At 31.0% G+C, this 20,125-nt stretch overlaps 1 protein-coding gene across 1 annotated transcript; it reads right to left on the bottom strand.

Moving 5' to 3' along the window:
* Nucleotides 1-3,825: 3,825 nt before the first annotated feature.
* On the bottom strand, nt 3,826-18,355 carry LOC132739187 (myosin heavy chain, muscle-like). Its single transcript, XM_060726854.1, has 8 exons — nt 18,260-18,355; nt 13,688-13,839; nt 10,870-13,280; nt 10,492-10,690; nt 10,063-10,143; nt 9,805-9,894; nt 9,151-9,255; nt 3,826-8,943 (listed from the first exon to the last, which is right to left on the bottom strand). The coding sequence occupies exons 2-8, from the start codon at nt 13,811-13,813 to the stop codon at nt 8,713-8,715; spliced, it is 3,243 nt and encodes a 1,080-aa protein (XP_060582837.1). The 5' UTR covers nt 13,814-13,839; nt 18,260-18,355; the 3' UTR covers nt 3,826-8,712.
* Between the last annotated feature and the right edge of the window lie 1,770 nt (nt 18,356-20,125).

The following is a 20,125-nucleotide window of genomic DNA, read 5'->3' as shown; positions in this document are numbered from 1 at the left end:
AAAATTCTGCATAAAAGTTATAACGCACACGTATATGCTTCAAAAGACCTTATGAGGGACCAGAGAAGCCAACAGACTTCGTCTTATAATCAAATAACTATGCAAACCACGGACGTGAATTCCATTCCTGCTCAATTTAGTCCCCCATCAGATAGTGATGTCGACCAATTTTTACGTTGGAGAGATAGGCATGGAAGAGAGACTGCAAGGGATATGATTAAACATCAAACGTATGATGACATCCGAACTTATTGCATACAAATTGGTATCATTTAATAAGAATGTAGTATTTGAGTAATGAAACAAACAGTTACCAATTGTGCACCAACCAAAACTTGTTCTGATACGATTATTCATTGAATTGTTGTACAACTATGTTTTTGAAGAAGCAAGTAAAAAGAAGACACAAACAATATTATAAGGGCGGATATAGAATGATCAGTTAGAGTTTTATTTTTGTGTGTTTTCGTTTTGTAAAAAACAATAACGTTACTTCGTAGAAATTAATTGAAAAAAATTCACTTGAATTGATTTTTACATACATGTACCTGTATGATGCTTCACATAGGTGATGCCTAAGCTTTTTTGTATTTTTACAGAAAATATGTTTAAGTGGAAACAACAATGAACGAATGATCAAGCAAAGGATTCATGACTACCATATGACAAGTTTAAATGTTCAACGTATTTTGATTGTTTATAAACTATTTTCATTTTATGTATGCATAGAGAACAATAAAATGATAAAATAAAGAACAGTTTGCGTTACGACATAGTAGGTTTTGTTTGTTTGATTTGATTTTAATATCAGAGCAACCTAACTAGACAGTTTAAGAACTATCCTGCACATTTTACATGTACTCACTCTATACAAGTGCAGACAAATTTTATTTAAAGATACTACGCAAGCATGTTTCGTTATGAAAATCGATCGATGAAAGTATTTGAATTGTCCGAGAAAATATACTAGTAGAAAACATTAGGAAAATTTATAAATATATTTGATAAGGACATCCAGGTACAGTTCACAGACTGAACAATTACTGTTTACTTACCGTTGTAATTCATTTGATAAACGCCCGTCTTTATTTTGCATATAAATTGTTAGCAATTCAATATATCTACACCCACACAAACTCAGTTGATAAGGGGCTTTATAATATGACTTTTGACCACCTATCGCTCCAGTCGAAGTTTCTTATTTCTGTAGAAAATTACCTGATTTTGACAGTAACTGTTATAATTATGCTTTTTGTATTCTTATATTATTAGACTTTTAAATTATGACATCGATATATATCGTTATTTTTATCTTTATACCGATTTCCCACAAATATTAATATTTCTATGCTCCCCGAGTCGGGTTGTCAGTCAGTCCGTCCGTCCGTACGTACGAAATGATCATCATATTGAGACGACGTGTCGCGCGCAACATATGGGTCGCTACCTTAAAGGTCAAGGTCACAGCATGTCCTTGGAGCAAAATTGTGTCCGGCCTATAACTTCGATATTTGAAGACAGATTTTACAACTACTTCACAGAAATGATCACCATATTGAGACGACATATCGCACGCAACATTAAGGTCGCAACCTAGAAGGTCAAGGTCACAGCATGACCTTGAAGCAAAATCATGTCCGGCCCATAAACTCGCTATTTGAAGTCGGATTTTACAACTATTTCACAGAAATGATCAACTTATAGAGACGACGTGTCGCGCGCAAGTCGGTAGATAGATCTCATTGAGTAGAAGTGCAGTGTAAAGAACAGTAACTCTGCCTTGCCTTAGTTTGGAATTATCATACTTTGAACCTTGTCTGGGATATAACTCTGAACTACAAAAGATATAATTTTCTGTGTCCAAAACCTAGTCGGGGAGCATCACCCGGTTCAACCGGCTCTTGTTTGTTTTTGTTTCAGTGCATGCAGTGAAAGAATGTAGTGTAACGCAAATGTTTAATCAGCAGTTGATTTTTTTAGGTGTAAGCGCGCTTATGTACGAGACTTAAAAACTTCATGTATTAAGTATTTATAACTATTCAACATATTTTGAACATATTGTTTTGTTTTCTTAAAAGTTCATTTACAGTAACAACACTGTGATGACATAATAAAAATCATTATATATATTCAATTAAGATCATTTCTACTTAGAAAACTGTATTATTATGTTGAAATGATCAATCAATCAATTAATCAATCAATCTAAACTATATAGATTAAAGGGTAATAACCATGATAAACAAAAAAGGATGATCTTTCTGGTTTATCTCCCTTCAAAGGTTTTTTTATTTGTTGTTGTTGTTGTTTTTATCATTAACTGAACATTGCTTTCCTTCATATAGTTACATGGCTATAAACGGAGGAAATAGTAGGATCAAAAACGAAATGTTACAGTATACGGGACTGGCCATCATTCTAAAATATGACAGTGATTTATCATTTTGTGAGGGGCAAGAGGTTTGAAGTCAACGACCGCTGTGGGTTCGAATCCCGACAGGGACTTTGGATTCGTTTATGTGACGAAGCTATGCACACACACACACGCACACACACACACACACACACACATAAAATGCCCTTAGCAGATTATGTGTCTTTCTTCATTTTCTTTGATGTCTTACATGTGACGATACAATGATTTTCAATAACGTATTTAATTATGGCATTCAGTATTCAGCGGCATTCCTTTTTTCACGCGCTGACGTATTCGTTCGACGCTTAAGTGTATGGGGTTTCGGGACAACGTTATTTCTGAAAAGTAGATACTGCTTGAAAACAAAAGATGAAAAACAAACTAATACTTTAAGCAAATTAGAGTATCTTTATTTTACGAATACCGTAGCCATTTCTATCACAGTTAAGATTACTTTCAAAGTTCGGGAAAAATGATGCTGGAAAACACAAGAAAAAATATAACTAATATTTTAAGCAAAATATCTTTATTTTATGAATTATAACGTATCCATTTCTATCACAGTTAAGATTCCTTTCAAATGGTAAAAAATTAAATTAGCCAAATTACATCAGCCAAATATATTTTGTTAAATAATTCATGTTGTAAATTTATTTAGTTAAACAGAACGGTTACCGCTTTCGTTTTACTTTCAAATGCATAATATTGTTTACATAGTCGGCCAGGATTAATCTATATATAAGTTATTACATTCAAGTTTGTTAAACCAGTTTTATATAAGTGTTGAATTAACTACATGTATATTGTGATTCGATAGTTACCTAGACCAGGAAGTAATTCGTTTCAGTTTGCCTTCCACGAAATCTGACAAAGATAGATATAATAACATGGTTAAGGTTACAGACGATATCGACCTTAAAACTTATCAAATATTTAACTGTTAGACACGTTTAAACCGCGGTAAAACTCGTAGTCATGTTATCTCCTATCAAATAACGCTTACTGAAACTTATCTGAAAATTAATGGTAGTACAAAGGCCACATGATCGTTTAAGTTTCATATGTCTACTTTGCATAAAGATAAACTCAGAATATTCTTTTCAGTATCTTAAGGAGAAAGGTGCACTTTTTAAACAGATAATGAAGACGAAATTGTATTATATTAAAACTCCGCAAATAATCAAAATGTATTTGTATAGCAGTCTGGCAATGGCTATAAGTATTTGACCTGACGAATTGTACAATTATAAAAAAAAAACAACATCATCCGATGATGTACAATATTTTCAAATTATAAGAATGGGTTATAATTAACATATTGATATAATTATTATTAGTACCATTGTTTCCAAAACATTGTCTAATAGATTTCAACAATTACCGACAGAAAAATGAAAAGGGAGTCTATGTTTGTTTATTTTTTTATTTTTTTTTTATTTATTTTTTTTTTTTTTTTTTTTGTAAAAATAAAACAATTTTACAATATGTTTTGTTATATCTATAGAAACCATAAACTTTTATTAAATAAAATAGATATAACCAGTCAATACCATAGAAATGCATTGCTGTTTTTTATTTGTTGAAGAGAGGTCGTAGTATCGAAACTGAAAGAAGAGGAGTTAGATCGAATCCATTAGATTTTCTCAAATAGTTAAGGTTGAAAAAGACAAATTTGATAATGCTTTTGTCAAAATGTCCATACACTAAGCTACTCTGTAATTGAACTTAAAATACTAGGACATTACATCTAAAATGAGTCTAGATGGTCTAGCTTGATTTATTTTGTAGCTAAATAAATTGGTTGTTTTTAATGGTCTACCAAAATGAATAAACAATTAACGAAAATAGGCACTAATAATGTAAAGACTAATACATGAATATGTGATAGAACTAATAAAGAGATGAATAAAACAATAAGAATATCAGACTGAATAAAATGTACTTAAATTTAAATTAATGAAAAACTTCATTAACTGACTTATAATTTGTAAGTATGAACGACCATATACATTACATATATTACACAAAAATATGTTACATCTATGTAAGACATCAATGTATGGCATTGATAAAACGGAATTAATGTAAATCATGTTGAAGGAGACAAATTGTTGTAAGACCCTGATATACCTAAGTTGGTACCGTTAGGAGAATGTAAAGTATAACAAATAACATATTTACAATATTAAATGATATAATGGTAATTTTTTCATACCATTAATAATGTTCGCATTTAAACATTTCAGTATTGTTTTATTAATTGTGTCCCATTTTAAACTTCTATAAGAAAAACATGCAATAGTGTGAATATATTGATGTTATGTCTTTAAATTGTAACATTACCTTTAATGAATGATATTGATCATATGAAATTTGTGTAGCTAAGGGGGACAATTCCTCAGTGCATAAACCAGTAAACTGCTGTGATATGGCCTGTGGAGTTTTCTCCCTTAGAAGCATCTTGTAACTGTTTAGAGTGGCCTTTTCATGTATTTTATGTTTGTATTTTATGCTTTATATATACTTATATGTACACATGTAACAATGAGACTTCAATAAATAATAAATCAATAAATATCAATATTACAGCACATTCCTTTTAAATGCTTTTAGGTTATCATTATAACAATACAAACAATATGGCCTATCAAAAACACGACAAAAAAAACGGCAAAGAGCAAAATACATGTAATACCAAAACTCGAACTTTCTCATAAACATGTTAAAATTAGACATATACAATGTACATACAATTTCTTCAACAAAGCAAGACTATAATATGTCCGGACATTTAATAAAGCTATAAAACGCTATTTGGTAATTACTTATCGTAGCAGCTTATTAGATTGTTATTTTTATCATATCTATAGGGAAATATACAACGTATCTATATTACGTAAATATTCAACCACTAATTTTTCTTAAAAAAACAACAACAAAAAACAACAGTTTACGTTTTTCTTACACTTATACAATGATTTTCTACATATGATTGTTTTCTTTTCACAGTTTTTGCATCTTAGTAGCTATATCTTTGTTGCTATTACTTTAATTTGTTATTCGTTTTGTTTTTCTCTCTATTATTTATCTAGTTTTTGGTTCTTATCATAATACATCATTACTATTATTATAATGAAATAATCACAACTTTGAAAAATATGACAAAGAGTAAAGTATATTATGATAAATATTACACTAGTCTAAATACTCAGTTAAAACTCCTAACTTATATAATATATAGAAACCTGTTCAGTATGAATCAAACTGTGTAATTTCTAAATGGTTACCAGTCAAACATTAAATAATCACATAACAGCCAGTTTGTAGCACTTTGAAACTAAAAGTAGCTACGATACAAAAACAGATATTATTAGATATTTAATAGATATAAAATATTTATTTTAAACACGTATTTTCGAAACAATAATTCATTCTGAAATGTAAAAAATGTGAAAATAAGTAATGCTAACTATATATTGAATGTTGGCAACACATCAAATCATAAGCAATATACATAAATTGGTAACATGTGACACGGTAACCGATAGGATCATGCAAGCATCCTTCAATAACTTTAAGGCAATTATTATATTAAACAAGGTAGGTGTCTTGAATGAAAGCCCATATTGGTAGAGCATTCAATGATTCAATTTTTTCAATACTACTATTTAGCACATATATTAATTGTATATTGGGAAAAGACTTCAATAAGCATTAGGTTGCTTCCAGTCTAATCCTTTTCTTGTTTTGATTGTAAATATCATGTATGTAAATATACTTATGTGAGGAATAAAATATGTTTATTTCATGCTTTCCAGTGTTTTATTACAATATATCAGATGATTATATTCTGATAAACCACTAGTGAAATTTATAAAATATAATTTTCACTGTAGCCGGACTATATCTAAATGCGGATGAAAAGAAAATCATAACCAAATGGAATAACAGACAGAAATAAATTCTGTCATACGTAAATTTGCTTATTTAGGAAAAGAAAGTCAATGTCGTCATTTATCATGTTAAAATTTAACAAAATTAGAGAAATTTAACAGAACTATATTTCAAAACTTATGATGTGACGTCATGATATAATGACGTCACAAAGGAAAATGCGCGACGTTACGCGGCAAAATCAGTAAAAAAATACTTAAAATCACTTAAAAAGCATAAAATAAAAAGAAAATTTATTTTTTTTACATATAAGATTGTAATATATTTCATTCGTGAACACAAGCTATTATATTTTCACTCGTGGCTACGCCACTCGTGAAAATATTGTATCTGGTGTTCACTCAGTGAAATTATATTTCAATCTTACATGCAAAACAAACAAATATCCTCTATTTAAACCAATACTAACGAAATAATCTAAATCTGAAAAATATAGATAAGATTGTAGTCCAGTGATCTGTAAAGATTATAACGTTACATGCTTTCAACGAAAGTGTTAGTTATCAATATTGAATTTTTCAGATTTTAAATCTTACATGTGTTGAATCAGTACTCACAAACCATGTTGTATAAAGTGGCTACAGTCAATTAAATCAAAATCAAAATCAGATTTTCATCTTCAGACAGTTAACATGGATCCTTTCAATGTAAACTATATAATATGTTACCCTTATTCTATTCAAATATGACCATTATCATGAACCAGTAGATGGATCAGATTAGTAATAGAAGCACATAGTCTAATAATTACATGAACTAACAGTTGCATTGTATATATTAAAGCTGCACGCCTCCAGATTAACCAAAATATTTCAAGAAAATCAAATTTGAGAAAAACGTACAGGAATTTTAAGAAAAGTAAAAAGATTCTTCAAGATTAAAGTAATCAAGTAATAATTTCTATGCTATGTGCGATTAATGACCAATTTTGCAGTATTTTCAACCATATTTCTACTGCGTTAGTAACGCACTAAGTACTATTTTTGCATTTTTTGAGCTCTTTTTGTTGATTTACATGGGTTGTACGTGCTGCTTGCAATGTGGAAATTATCATCTTTGTTCACTTCACAATATTTTACTTTTCTATGCCATGTATGCATTATCTCAATTTTCATGAAAATAAGCATGAATCTGGAGGCGTGCTGCTTTAATTAAGATACAAAATATTGTTCTATAAGATACAAAACTAACATTAACTTACAAATTGTATTGATATGCTAAGAAATCAATATGAAATAAATCAACAAACATTTATAATTACATCAAAACGGACGACAAGCATGCAACATGATAAAATACAAGAAAAAATAAAATAAGACAACAATAAAAACATAGACTGAAAGCAACCAAGCATGCCACCAGCATATGTAATATATCATCTTCATATGGTAAGAAACTGATTAAAACGATATGCTTAAAACTATCCACCAATATTGCGTTTTATTGCTTTTCGGTGGTTTATAGAGATATATCAATGATATAAAACTGATAATATCACTGTTTTAAACAAATTGATAATTTCACTGTTTTGAATTTATTACGTTGTTTCAGTGAAATACCTGCGTGCACAATACTGGAAACCAACTTAATGACGTAACGTCGTAAATGACGTCACGATGTATTATTATTTGGAGCGCTTTTCATTCAGTATTAGGTTCAATGTCTTTTTAAAACGTTTCTTTGCATATAATAAAAAGAACATTTGTTTAGTTTAGTGTAAGATCGAAATATATTTCACCTTGTGAACACCAAAAGTTCATATTTCACTCGTGGCTGCGCCACTCGTGAAATATACCTTTTGGCGCTACCTCGGTGAAATATATTCCGTTCCTACACTGAACTTAACAAATATCCTCTATTTATCTTGATTTATAAAAAGTTGCTTATAATTTCCTATTCAATAATTGTAGAACCTAAAGTCGTCATAACATACTTATGAAATATGGTAGTTTTACTTCAAGCAAGTAGTAATTGGTCTGAATACCAATGTACATAAATAATGAGAATAATCTAATTTTAGCATGTACTGCCTTGCTAATATCTTCAGTCTGCGTGATCAAATTAACATACTTATTTGATTATACTTATTTTTTGTTTTACATCGGTTAATGTGATCTCTGGTTACATAGTGTACTTTATTTTGAACATAAAAAACATTGTTCGTGCGCATCCTTTCATTTTACTTTAAAATAAACTGTATTTTGATCATTTGAATATTGTGCGTTTGGCATGCTTTTCAGTTAACTTAACTGTTTCTTGAACATTTCAATATTGTTGTTTAGCATATATTTCGTTTAGTACTTCAACTGTACTTTAATTACTATTTCCTTATTTTGAACATTTCAAAACTGTTTGTTGGACATGGATTTCTTATGCTTTGTACTTTTCTTTGATTTGTTGATTCCTTGAGCTACACCTTTTGCCAGAATTGGACCACCTTTATGTAACAGCAAAGCAGGCCATACAACATATTCGACGTGTGACCCATTAGTTGTGTACGGTTTGTATAAATCTGAGTTGAAGTGTGTACCCTTTGCAAGCAAGGGAGCAAATGCAACAGGAGGATCATTTACCTATAAGAAAATATAGATTTTTTCTTAATTATAGAAAATATTTATTGATATGATTGAATAATGTTTCTAATAAACACAGTTGCACCTATAAAGAGAGATTTCTTCCAAAATAGTTTATGATTTCAATTTTTTATCTCTTATGTCATTCATAACGTATTTTAACTATTGCATTAATCATTATTACAAAAATGTCACGAAAATACAAACCAACATTAACCAGCACATTTCAAGGCATTCAAAGGTAAAATCCTTGATTTCAAGAGCTCTTGATACCGTTTGATCCGCTGTTTGTCTAAGATATGAAATAAACATCTGAAACATAAAATATGTTCTTTTGTGATACAGATCTATGTAATAGATTTTTATAAGGGGTAATTTACTGTTTCAAAATAAAAGGCCCAATATATTACATACAGGCTAAATGTACTAAATGTGAAATAATATTGATTTAATTTTTATTACAAAAGGGAATATTTTGAAACTTGTGACGTAGTGTAAACACTAATTGTCCCCTCAACGCAATAACTGTATAACTGCTATTAAATTTAGAAGCACTTATCACGTTCTTGCACTAAGGTGACGACTTGTCTGCGATGAAATAAATGCTTGCATTTACTTCTTACTTAAAAATATAAATACATTTAATTGCAAATAATCATTACTTTAAGATACAAAGCGTTTACAATTTACACATTTAGTCCGCTACCGTATTGTTTGAAGAACGTTAGTAATTCAGTTGTCATACCATCAGAACATTGTACCCAAACATGACAAGCGATGTTAATTGTCTTTTCATTTGACTATACGCCTGTGTATTATAATTATATAAATAACAGTTGCCTGTTTTTATGATAAACTTACCTCGCGTAAGTTTTTTACTGCTGATAACGCAGTGGCTTTTCTAGTATCTTTCAACTGTTTATATACACTGAGTGACTGATCAGCATTTGCCTGTTGATTAAATACATAAAACAAATGACTCATAAGGGCTATATTTATCATAATTTCATCATTTCAAAATCATAAATTATTTCCAGTACATTTTAAGTGGAAGAACAAGTTCATTATCATTTTAGAATATTTCATTCTTATATTTTTATGTTATACAAATGTACATACATTTCTGTCTGCGAAGGTCAAAGTCCTCCCTAATTCGTCCATCTGGTACTGCGCCTTTTCTTGACAGAAGGTCATTGTAACCTGTACATTTTACGATACACAAGGGTGATATAAATGTATATTTGCATTTATGCTGCCTGCATGATTATGATATGTAGAACTTCATTTCAGCTTTCATATCAAAGAATTAATTAAAAATTCAAGAAGTCTTACGCTCAGAAAAGGCCAACAATAATATTACTAATAAAAATATTGTCCAACATGTATTAATATCATAATATAAAATGCGCTTTGATTTTTAAAGGCATGACATAAAATTAATTTGATGGCCTTCTTAAAGACACCTAGTTAAAGGTACAATTGTCAAGATACAATGATCTGAATTAAAATTATACTCTTGTCGCATGGTAAGAAAACGTTTTCAATTACCTGTAAGATATGCAATAAAGCTTCGATTACAGCCTCATCATTTGGAAAATATGTTTCAAGAATTTCAAATGCATCTGTCCATTGATTATCATACAGCTCTGCACATTTCTCGGCAAGTTTTGTTGGACGATTCCTGTCGCTTAGATCAGTGATGTTGGGGTTGTTATCTGTCAAACGGTCCCCCATGGCTTTACTAAGTCTTAGAAATAGTAAAAAACGGTTGAAAGCAGTATCAATGTGTCAGTTTACATATAGGATTTTTATAAGGCAAAGTGATTTGTAAGTATTATCAATTTGTTATCTAATAAAAAAGATATTTCAAAACTATACAAAAAGTGGTTTCTTTGAACTGATCGATAAAAGCAAGATATCATTTACCTAGTCTTAGTGTCATCGAGTTCAGCTTCAGTGTCATGTAGTTTTGACATTGTAAGTTTTAACTGTCTTTTCAGCTCCTTGATCTCATTTGTCACTGCAACATCAATTTTGTGTTCTCCTCCAGAAAGGTTTTCTAATGATTCCTGTGCGTTTTTTTTCTCCAGACTACTAATTTTAGAGTTGCGCTGTTCAACGTCTTTTTGGAGATGAAGTATCAATTTCTGTTTTGAATTGATGACGTTTTCGAGATTTTTCTGAGTATCATCTTGGTGTTTTTGGATTTGTTGGAGCTGTGCATCAAGTTCATCTATTTTGGCATCTCTTTCCTTCAATTCTTTTCCTAGCGCTATTGCGCGTGATTCCATTTTGCCCATTCTATCGTTGATTTCGTCAGCCATTTTGTCTTTCCTGGCAATTTCATTCTCATAAAACTGTAATTTATTCTCAAACTCATTTTTTTCTGTCTGTAGAGTCTTTTCCATGTCTCGAACTTTTGACTCATTTTTATTAACCAAATGTGTGTATTTCTTTAATTTATCATTTAACGTAGATATGTGTTCTTCTCTATTTCTTTGATCTAATTTAAGTGACTTTTCGGTTTCTTTTAGATCGGAGATTGTTTGATTTAACAAAATCATTGTTTTGTTCAGTTCTGATATAATTCTATCTTTCTCGGATAAAAGTAAAGTTTGGCGTTCGTTTAGATCCTCAAGCTGTCTGTCTATGTCGGTTTTGGTCTGGTTATTTTGCACAGCATCTCTTTCCAACTCCTGAATCTTCTTCTGCATCAAAATGACTAATTCGTCAGATTCCTTCATTTTTTTTAATATTTGATCACGTTCCATCTCCCGTTTAGTTAGTTCGCCTTCTTTTTTCCTTAGTTCATTCTCTAAATCTTCATATTTTGTCTTTAGCTGACAGTGTTCATTCTGGATGTTTTTTAATTGTTCCTCTGATTCAATTAATTTGTCTTTATACTTCAGCAATTCTTGTGCATTAAGCACATGGTCTGTTTTTGCCGACTCTCCTTCAATAAGTTGATCATTTAATCGAGACAGTTGTACACCCTTTTCTCTCAATTCCGATCTTAGTTGTGTCAAATCATGCTGATATTTTGATTCCCTTTCTTCGTAGTGAGAGAGATTTTTATATATGTCTTCCTTAAGTTGTGTTATATACATCTCTTTTTTCTTTAATCTGTCTCTTAGATTATCACATTCTTTTGCAAGATCTGCATTCATCTTCTCTGTTGAATTAACGGTTTCTGTTTTGTCTTGATATCGTTTTTGCATATGGTTTAATTTTTCCCTGAACTGTTGCAAAAGTATTTCATTTTGCTCTATTGTGTTTTGTAGACACATTTTATCGTCAGTTAGTTTGCTCAGCTCATGTTCTTTTTTGTTGAGCAATTCATGTAGTTCGTTCAATTCTGTCTGTGTTTCAACAGGTTGTTGCATGAAGTTTACATGTTCACTTTTCATGGGGCTATGATATTTGTCACATACGTTGGTGTCTTCATAGCTATTACTTTTGATATTTAGGCCGTAGATATTGCCTTGCAGATGATCAATTTTATTCTTTATAGAATATGCAACCTCTTTCCAGTCAGATGTTTTTTGCATATGAGTTTCGTGTTTATATCTTGTACAGTTATCATCCTCACATGTGGTCAAAGAAACCATGTCTATCTTCAGAGATGATAAAACCGCACCCAATCGCGCATCAGTTTTACAAAGTGTTTCAGTCACTTTCTCCATTTCATCAAAAAGTTCTTCATTTTTCCTTTCTAATATTTGTTTTTCTTCACTCATTTTACTTATTTCATGCTCTTTTGCTCTCAGAAAATCATTTTTAACCTCCATGTCTTTTATTTGTTCACGAAGGTGATCTATCTCTGCACACTGGTATTTAATCTTTCTTTCGTTTGAAGTGATGACTTCATCTTTTTGCATTATCCGTTCCTTTTTTTCCTGAAGGTGTACTTGTAATTGATGCATTTTTCTTTCTGTTGCTTGAACCTCTTTTTCACATTTTAGCTTCATGCCAATAACTTTATCTTGATACTCCTTTGTCTTTATCTCCAATTTAGATATGTACGATTTTAAACGCGTTTGCTCTGTAATATGGTGATGGTTGTTTCTCTTTTTAACATTGACTTGTTTTTCCATTTCTTTTTTATGTCTATCAATAAGAACAGAATTATTTATTTCAAGTTGCTCGACCTTCTCATTTAGCCTCTTATTGTCTTCAAAAATGTGCTCCTGTTTCTTTTCATACATTAAATTTTGACGCCTGACTTCCTCTAATTCTAATTCTAAATCTTCTTTACTTTTTGTAAGAATATGCAGTTGGAGCTTGTAGTTTTCCAAATCATCTTTATCTTCCTTGACTTTTTCATGGAGACTTTCGTTCTGATAATTTGAATATGATTTAACTTAAGACTTTCACAATGTAGCAGTTTTATTCAGCAAAGAAACATTATAGTACTTTATGACTATTTAATTACCATGAAACTAACTTGAGTTGTGTGTTTGATACTAACCGTAACGTTGTAATCTAAATTAAAGACTTGTTTTAGGTTTGATTAAAACATATAAAATATGTTTTTTAAATATTTGCATAGAAAGGTTAAGTTTTTAAGCATATTCATATAATTAAAATATAGAAACAAAGATCATACATTCGATGAAAAGGCGGCATTCAATAAAAACATTTAATGTTTTGAGTATAATAAATATTTGGATCATGCGTTAAACACTTCAGATTTTTATAATATAAATTGTACACAACACGAAAAGGTAACGCAAGCAAAACTAACCTGATTGATTTGTTTTTCTACTTCTATTCTTATTTTTTCCGACAGGACGTCTAAATGCGAACAAGAATTCTTGTGTTTCTTAATATACACTATAAGACAAGCTACAGCAATTGATAAATCCATCATCTTGCATTGTCATTCTCTATTATTTCCTAAAGTAAAATATAAAATAAACGAATATTACACAATGGAAAGTTGTTTATGTATGGTCAAAACATACTTATTGGCAAAGAATGAACGATACTCATTAATAAATTATCTCTCCCGGAAGCCGATATAACATACAACTGTAAATAAATATTGTTTTTACTAATGGTTACAACTTATAATTACATAACCTTTATTTTTTGTTCATCAATGTTAAACGACAATAACGATAACATCATAATGTAGAAATAAGAGGGGTTTAATCATATAATCAGATTTTTAGTTTAAGACAAAGTTATCACTGTACATGTACCACTGCACAAGCTTTCAATATACGCCAATACGTTTAAAAGAACTTAGTATGTCTACAGTACACATGCACGCATAGTTAATTTAAATTTATGCTGCTTTCAGACATTACACACCTACTCTCAGACTGTTGTTCGAAATATGTATTTTTTTGACATACTTGTTTAAAGAAAAGTAAATCCGTTCGGAGGTCATTCTTTGTCACGTTTATAGGTCTTGCTTTGTCAGACAGACCGGGACATGTGGAGTACGGAAAAAATATACCTGCTTACGTAAAGAAAATGAAAACAAATAATCAAATATTATAAATAAAGAAAATGCATTTTGTTCACAATTATATTATTTTTATAAAAAAAAGTAAATACAAATGTTTAGCGTCGAGATAATGTTTATTGAATATATTTAAGCCAATTACTCATTTCTACGTTTATATTAATATTATAAATATTTTATGAATATTTTAATGAAAAATATTGACTCCCTAGTATCAACATTATCCAAATCTTAACACATTTTAGATTCATTTAATGGATTTATTTTTCAAAGTGATATGATCTGAATGGTGCTTAAGTTTCTGATACTGATACAATTAAACGCTTGAAGTGTGCAATAAACGTTATAGAATTATTCCAGATATTAAAATATATAATCCATTTAATGTTAAAAGACGTACCAGAATATGTGCAGAATGTAAACGTACTGTATAGAAAATGAATGGTATCGATTTTCGGCGGTACTGTTATTTGTGTGTTAGAAAAAATACCATGTCTTATTTTATTCTATTTGTTTTTCATTGCTATGCGTTTTAGTTTTTTCTATAATACGTATGTTTTAAGTTGAATGGCAATCCCTCAAACTGTTCTTTGAATGTTACATTTTTAAGCAGTAATTATAATTTTCACATTTTTCCGGCTGTAGGCTAAACTTAGTAATCTTTATTACCAACATAAAAGGACTCAATCATTGTTATGTGGTATTTATTCTATCCAAGTCCTACCTTCAGAAGTTTAAAGGAGGTTAAGATATACCGCCAGTTGAAATAACTATGTTTGTGCTTAATAAAGCCGTAACCGAAAAGGGCGTTTGATGGGGCTTTTACCACCTGATTGATACAATTTGAGTGAAAGATAGCAGGAATCGCCATTATCACGGCTTCATCGGGTAGTGGCTGCGGTTACAGCACATAACGTAACTCAAACAGACGTCATCTGAACCACGAATATTCTATGCATATTTAAGCAGGATGTTAATAATAGGTTATATTTTTATGTGTTCCGTGCTAAAAAATGTTAACGACAGAATGTCATCCGGGTTGTCATCGTAAGCCAGTGTAAACAATTGTATCCAAACCAAGTGTATGATGCTGTGTAACTTAGATATCGGCCTCGTTCATCTTCTGTTTAGTAAAAAAATGCTAAGTCGTAAATGTCATGAAACACACCAAGCGCTACCCGCTGTCGGTGTCACAAGAAATTCGTGACCGGGTCTTTTCTAATAAGAACATTGACAATACGTTGGCTCACAACAAAGTAGAATAATATGCCTCGATTTATGTCGACAACAACAATAAATATAACAAGAATTTGTAACGTAAGAGTTGCCAACGTCCCCCGCCTCGGGGAAGTTTTATATGAAGCGTATATCTGTGCTTATTTCAAAGATTGGGGTATGGATCTAAGAACTTTTAGTCCAAAATTATGATCAATGCTAGATCTGCAAAATTTTTGCAACAATAGATTTATTAAAGAAATAAAATGAATGTTAAGCTTTGACCTCGTAGTGTGACCTTGACCTTGGATGTTTTGCATGGCATAATTATCGTCTTATTATTAATACCTTGAACCATAAAGAAGTTATAGATGGGAACAAAATATACCCTCTAACAGACTATGTTAATCTTTGACCTCTACATGTGACCTTTGAGGTAGGGTCCCATGTTTTGGGCCTGACATATCGTCTTATTATTGTGATTATTTGTTTAAAGTATTTTCAAAATCCCTTGATCTATGAAAAAGATATGGACTGGACACAAAATATACCCCAAAACAGACTATGTTAATCTTTGACCTCTACATGTAACCTTGACCTTGGAGATAGGGATACTGGTGTTACACATGACAAATCATCTCATCATTGTGACTATTTGTGCCAAGTATTTTCAAAATCCCTTGATCTATGTAGAAGTTATGGACTGGACACACAATATACCATATAACAGACACTGTTAACATTTGACCTCTAAGTGTGACCTTGACCTTGGAGGTAGGGGTGCAGGTGTTGTACTTGACATATCGTCTTATTATTGTGACTGTTTGTGGCAAGTTTTTTCAAGATCCCTTGAACTATGAAGAAGTTCTAGATCGGACACAATATATACCCTTTAACAGACTATGTTAATATTTTACCTCAAAATGTGACCTTGACCTTGAAGGTAGGGATGCAGTTGTTGCGCATGACACATCGTCTTATTATAGTGACTATTTATGCCAGGTATTTTCAAAATCCTTTGATATATGAAAAAGTTATGGACCGAACACAAAATATACCCTATAACAGACTATGTCAATATTTGACCTCCAAGTGTGACCTTGACCTTGGAGATAGATGACCGATTATTGCGCATGACACATCATTTTATTATTGTAAACAATTGTCGCAAGTATTTACAAAATCCCTTCAAAGATAAGGAAGTTATAGACCGGACACGACATATACCCCCAATAGACAATGTTGACATCGAATGAGCAAGTGCGGCATTAACCCTGGAGTTAGTGGCCTGGTTGTTGTGCTTGACACATCGTCTAATTATAACATACATTTGTGCCAAGTTATTTCAAATTCCTTTGATAAATGACAAAGTTATGGACCGACACGAAATATACCCTGTAACAGACAATGTAAATATTTGACCTCCTAGTGTGACATTGACCTTGAAGGTAGGTGACCGGTGGTTGCGCATGACACATCTCCTCATTATTGTGAGCAATTGTGGCAATTATTTACAAAATTTCTTCAAAGATAAATAAATTATGGACCGGGCACGACATATATCCTTAAATAGACAATGTTGACCTTGGATGAGCAAGTGCGACCTTGACCCTGGAGGTGGGGGTCTGGTTGTTGCGCATGACACATCGTTTTATTATAGCAAACATTTGTGCCAAGTAATTTTAGATTCCTTTCATAAATGACAAAGTTATGGACCGGACATGAAAGTGTGACGGACGGACGGAGGGACGGACGGAGCCCATTTCTATATCCCCTTTTTTCTTCGAAAAAGCGGGGGACAATAACAACAATACAGAATTTTATTTTACCCAGGAATCCAACCTTAGTTAAATCGTTCTTAAACTAAAACTGCGGTACTACAAATCGAGAATAATTATTTTTGGATCAAATAAAGTAAGCATAATATACAAACAATCAAAAATAGTAATTAGAGATTTATATTTAAGTAATAGACGAGTTGTCTTTCATTTATAAACAGGTAATTGCTATTCTTGTCGATTCAATAAATAAAAAAGAAAAACCCATTTTCAGAAACAAGATACGTCTAACACAATTGATATTTAGTTCGTGACCTTGTCTAAAATTGAGAAAAAACACGCATCCCTAACGGAAATCGGTATGATGTATTTACAAAACCTTTGAAGTGTTTATAAACATGGTGTATTACTCTTGTCTAAATAATTTAACCCTCTCGTCTGATTATTAATCAGTGCTTCAAGAGTATCCTGTCCTGAATATGCTTTCATCGTCAGCACTTCAGATAAGTAATCATCTTATTTTAATTTTATTTTCACAAAAAGGTTGCTTTATATAAAAAATGGGCTTAGCAACAAGATTACAACATATATAGGTCATTTCGATACATCTACTTTCGGTTTCGAAAATTTTAGATTTACAAAGAGTCACACATATAGTTTAATAAAATCAGAAATAAAATACGTAAAATGATACGAAAATCATCAATATAATTTAATTCATGTTGCATTCTTGTTCTAAAATTAAAACTAATAGCGAATTAATATGTATACGCTGCAAAAAAACATTCAAATATTTACGTTAACATATTCCTTTTTATAAGTAATATATTTAAAAATCCCTGGAACTTACCTTTAAAGAACAAGAACAGTACCATCTCTGTTTAGCAAACTTTTCACCATCGTGTGTTACTGTCTCTATGTGTTTAAACTCGTTTTAAATTTTATTGGCAATTGATATACTTCCTTGTGTGGATAACAGTCAAGTGCGCACACGATCGATAATACATACCTCATTGAATATCTTATTGTGTGCAAAGTTTAAAGGTCGGTATACATACATTGCCTACTAGATGCGGTATGGTAATTACTTTCGGTCTGTAATTATAAAAGGATCCACTTCTGTTTTCTTTTGTTTAATTATGTTTTAACAGACAAGTTCAATAATGTATTTATGTCTTTAATCTAAAGTTACAGGTAATTAACAACTGATACTTTATTAGCCACTTTTTTAAGTGAATTGACAATGATTTTAGCTTTAACCATGGCCAGAAATAGCACAATCATTTTCAACTACAAATGGCTACGTTCTAACAAGAGATAAGATGTACCTTTCGAAGGTATGTGAACCAGCGGCTAAAATGAGCATATTCGGTCAATTTATACCATTTTCATACTAAAATGCATGCAAATTTAACACATATTGAAGGCAGTTACATAAAGTAGCTACTGATTTAAATGAGGACTGTATGATTTTCTATGTAAACAGTATAGTTACCCTAAACAGAATGTAGTTTACAATACTTGAATGACCTTGATAGTAATTTGACTGTGTATAATAAAGACACATAAATGATTTCAACATGTAATCTAGTACCGTAGTAAAGTAAAAAATCCGTAAAATAATTTACTACCACATTAAATCTAAAAATAAAGAGTTTTAAAAGATAAAAACGTTATTTCTGCCACATAAATATTTATCGACTTTTTTATAATTTTGTATAATTCCGGAAAACCTAGTGCACATAAGATTCAGTAAAAAATCACCGTGTATATCCCGTTACACAGAAAAGTTCAAATAATGCAGGAATCCTCTGAGGTTTGCTAAAGATAGGGTTTACAATAAGTGGCGACAAAAGGCGAGGGTAGCTTCGGGCCTTCTACAACTTATCACGATTTTACCCGATATTTACCTATTTATTAGAGTCCGTAATCCTTAAAATACATGTTAATCAGATCGTTAATAATAAATAAGAGTTTGTGGCTTCTGTGACAACAGTTACCATGAAAATCTTCGCTTTTTAATAATTTGTGAAATGACCAGGATGAATGATGTGTTTTGCCGATAACTATAAATCAATTAAGATTATGATAATGTTACCTGAGACATTTGCGAAATTCAATTGATCCGTATCATACGGAAAAGAAGCAGATTTTATGGTGTTTTCTTTTTTAATACCGACGCACCTAAAAGTTGTTTTCCGTTTGGTTGTTAGGCAGTTAGAAATGATCATGAAAAGCAAAATAGTTTCTTGGTCATTTTTGTCAAAAGTGTTTAAAATCGGAATGCTCTAATTCTATTTTCTCAATTCAGATTAGTATAAAAATATTTTGATTGGTTTTCTTATGGTTTTGCACTTTTTCACTTATTTCCGTCTGTTTTTTTTTTTTTTTTTTTTTTTTGTGCACAAAACGGCATGACTTTTTGCACACTCTCACATTTACCTTAACATTGCAATTTGGATAAGTCTGTCCTCCGCATGTAAGGCTTCTGTGCACGACTGCTTTTCGGAAATGCGATTTTTCTTTCGATTTATCTTAAAAAATAGGTATTTTTTTATAATTTCAGGATTTAAGTATACCTGCGCATGTATACTGTTTGTCAGGATGAATTAGGATGAAAACGCCGGTCAATTTTTATTTAAGACGTCATATATTAGTATACTCGAAAAGAAAGTTAGCTTTCATACATACTAATTTTAACTACATATAGAAAAGA

Source organism: Ruditapes philippinarum, unplaced genomic scaffold (assembly GCF_026571515.1).
Source record: "Ruditapes philippinarum isolate M1 unplaced genomic scaffold, ASM2657151v2 ctg753_1_1_1_1, whole genome shotgun sequence".
Lineage (NCBI taxonomy): Eukaryota > Metazoa > Mollusca > Bivalvia > Venerida > Veneridae > Ruditapes > Ruditapes philippinarum.
Note: the sequence above shows the minus strand (reverse complement) of the source record. Positions and strands in the feature narration are given on the sequence as shown.

Bases quoted from the DNA above. Each gene is read 5' to 3' on its own strand.
- LOC132739187 (XM_060726854.1), bottom strand. From the start codon at position 13,813: ATGATGGATTTATCAATTGCTGTAGCTTGTCTTATAGTGTATATTAAG. The intron at 10,144-10,491 runs GTAATTGAAAAC...TAAAATGTACAG, and splicing joins CTTTATTGCATATCTTACAG to GTTACAATGACCTTCTGTCA. The intron at 9,256-9,804 runs GTAAGTTTATCA...TTTATGTTTCAG, and splicing joins CAGTAAAAAACTTACGCGAG to ATGTTTATTTCATATCTTAG.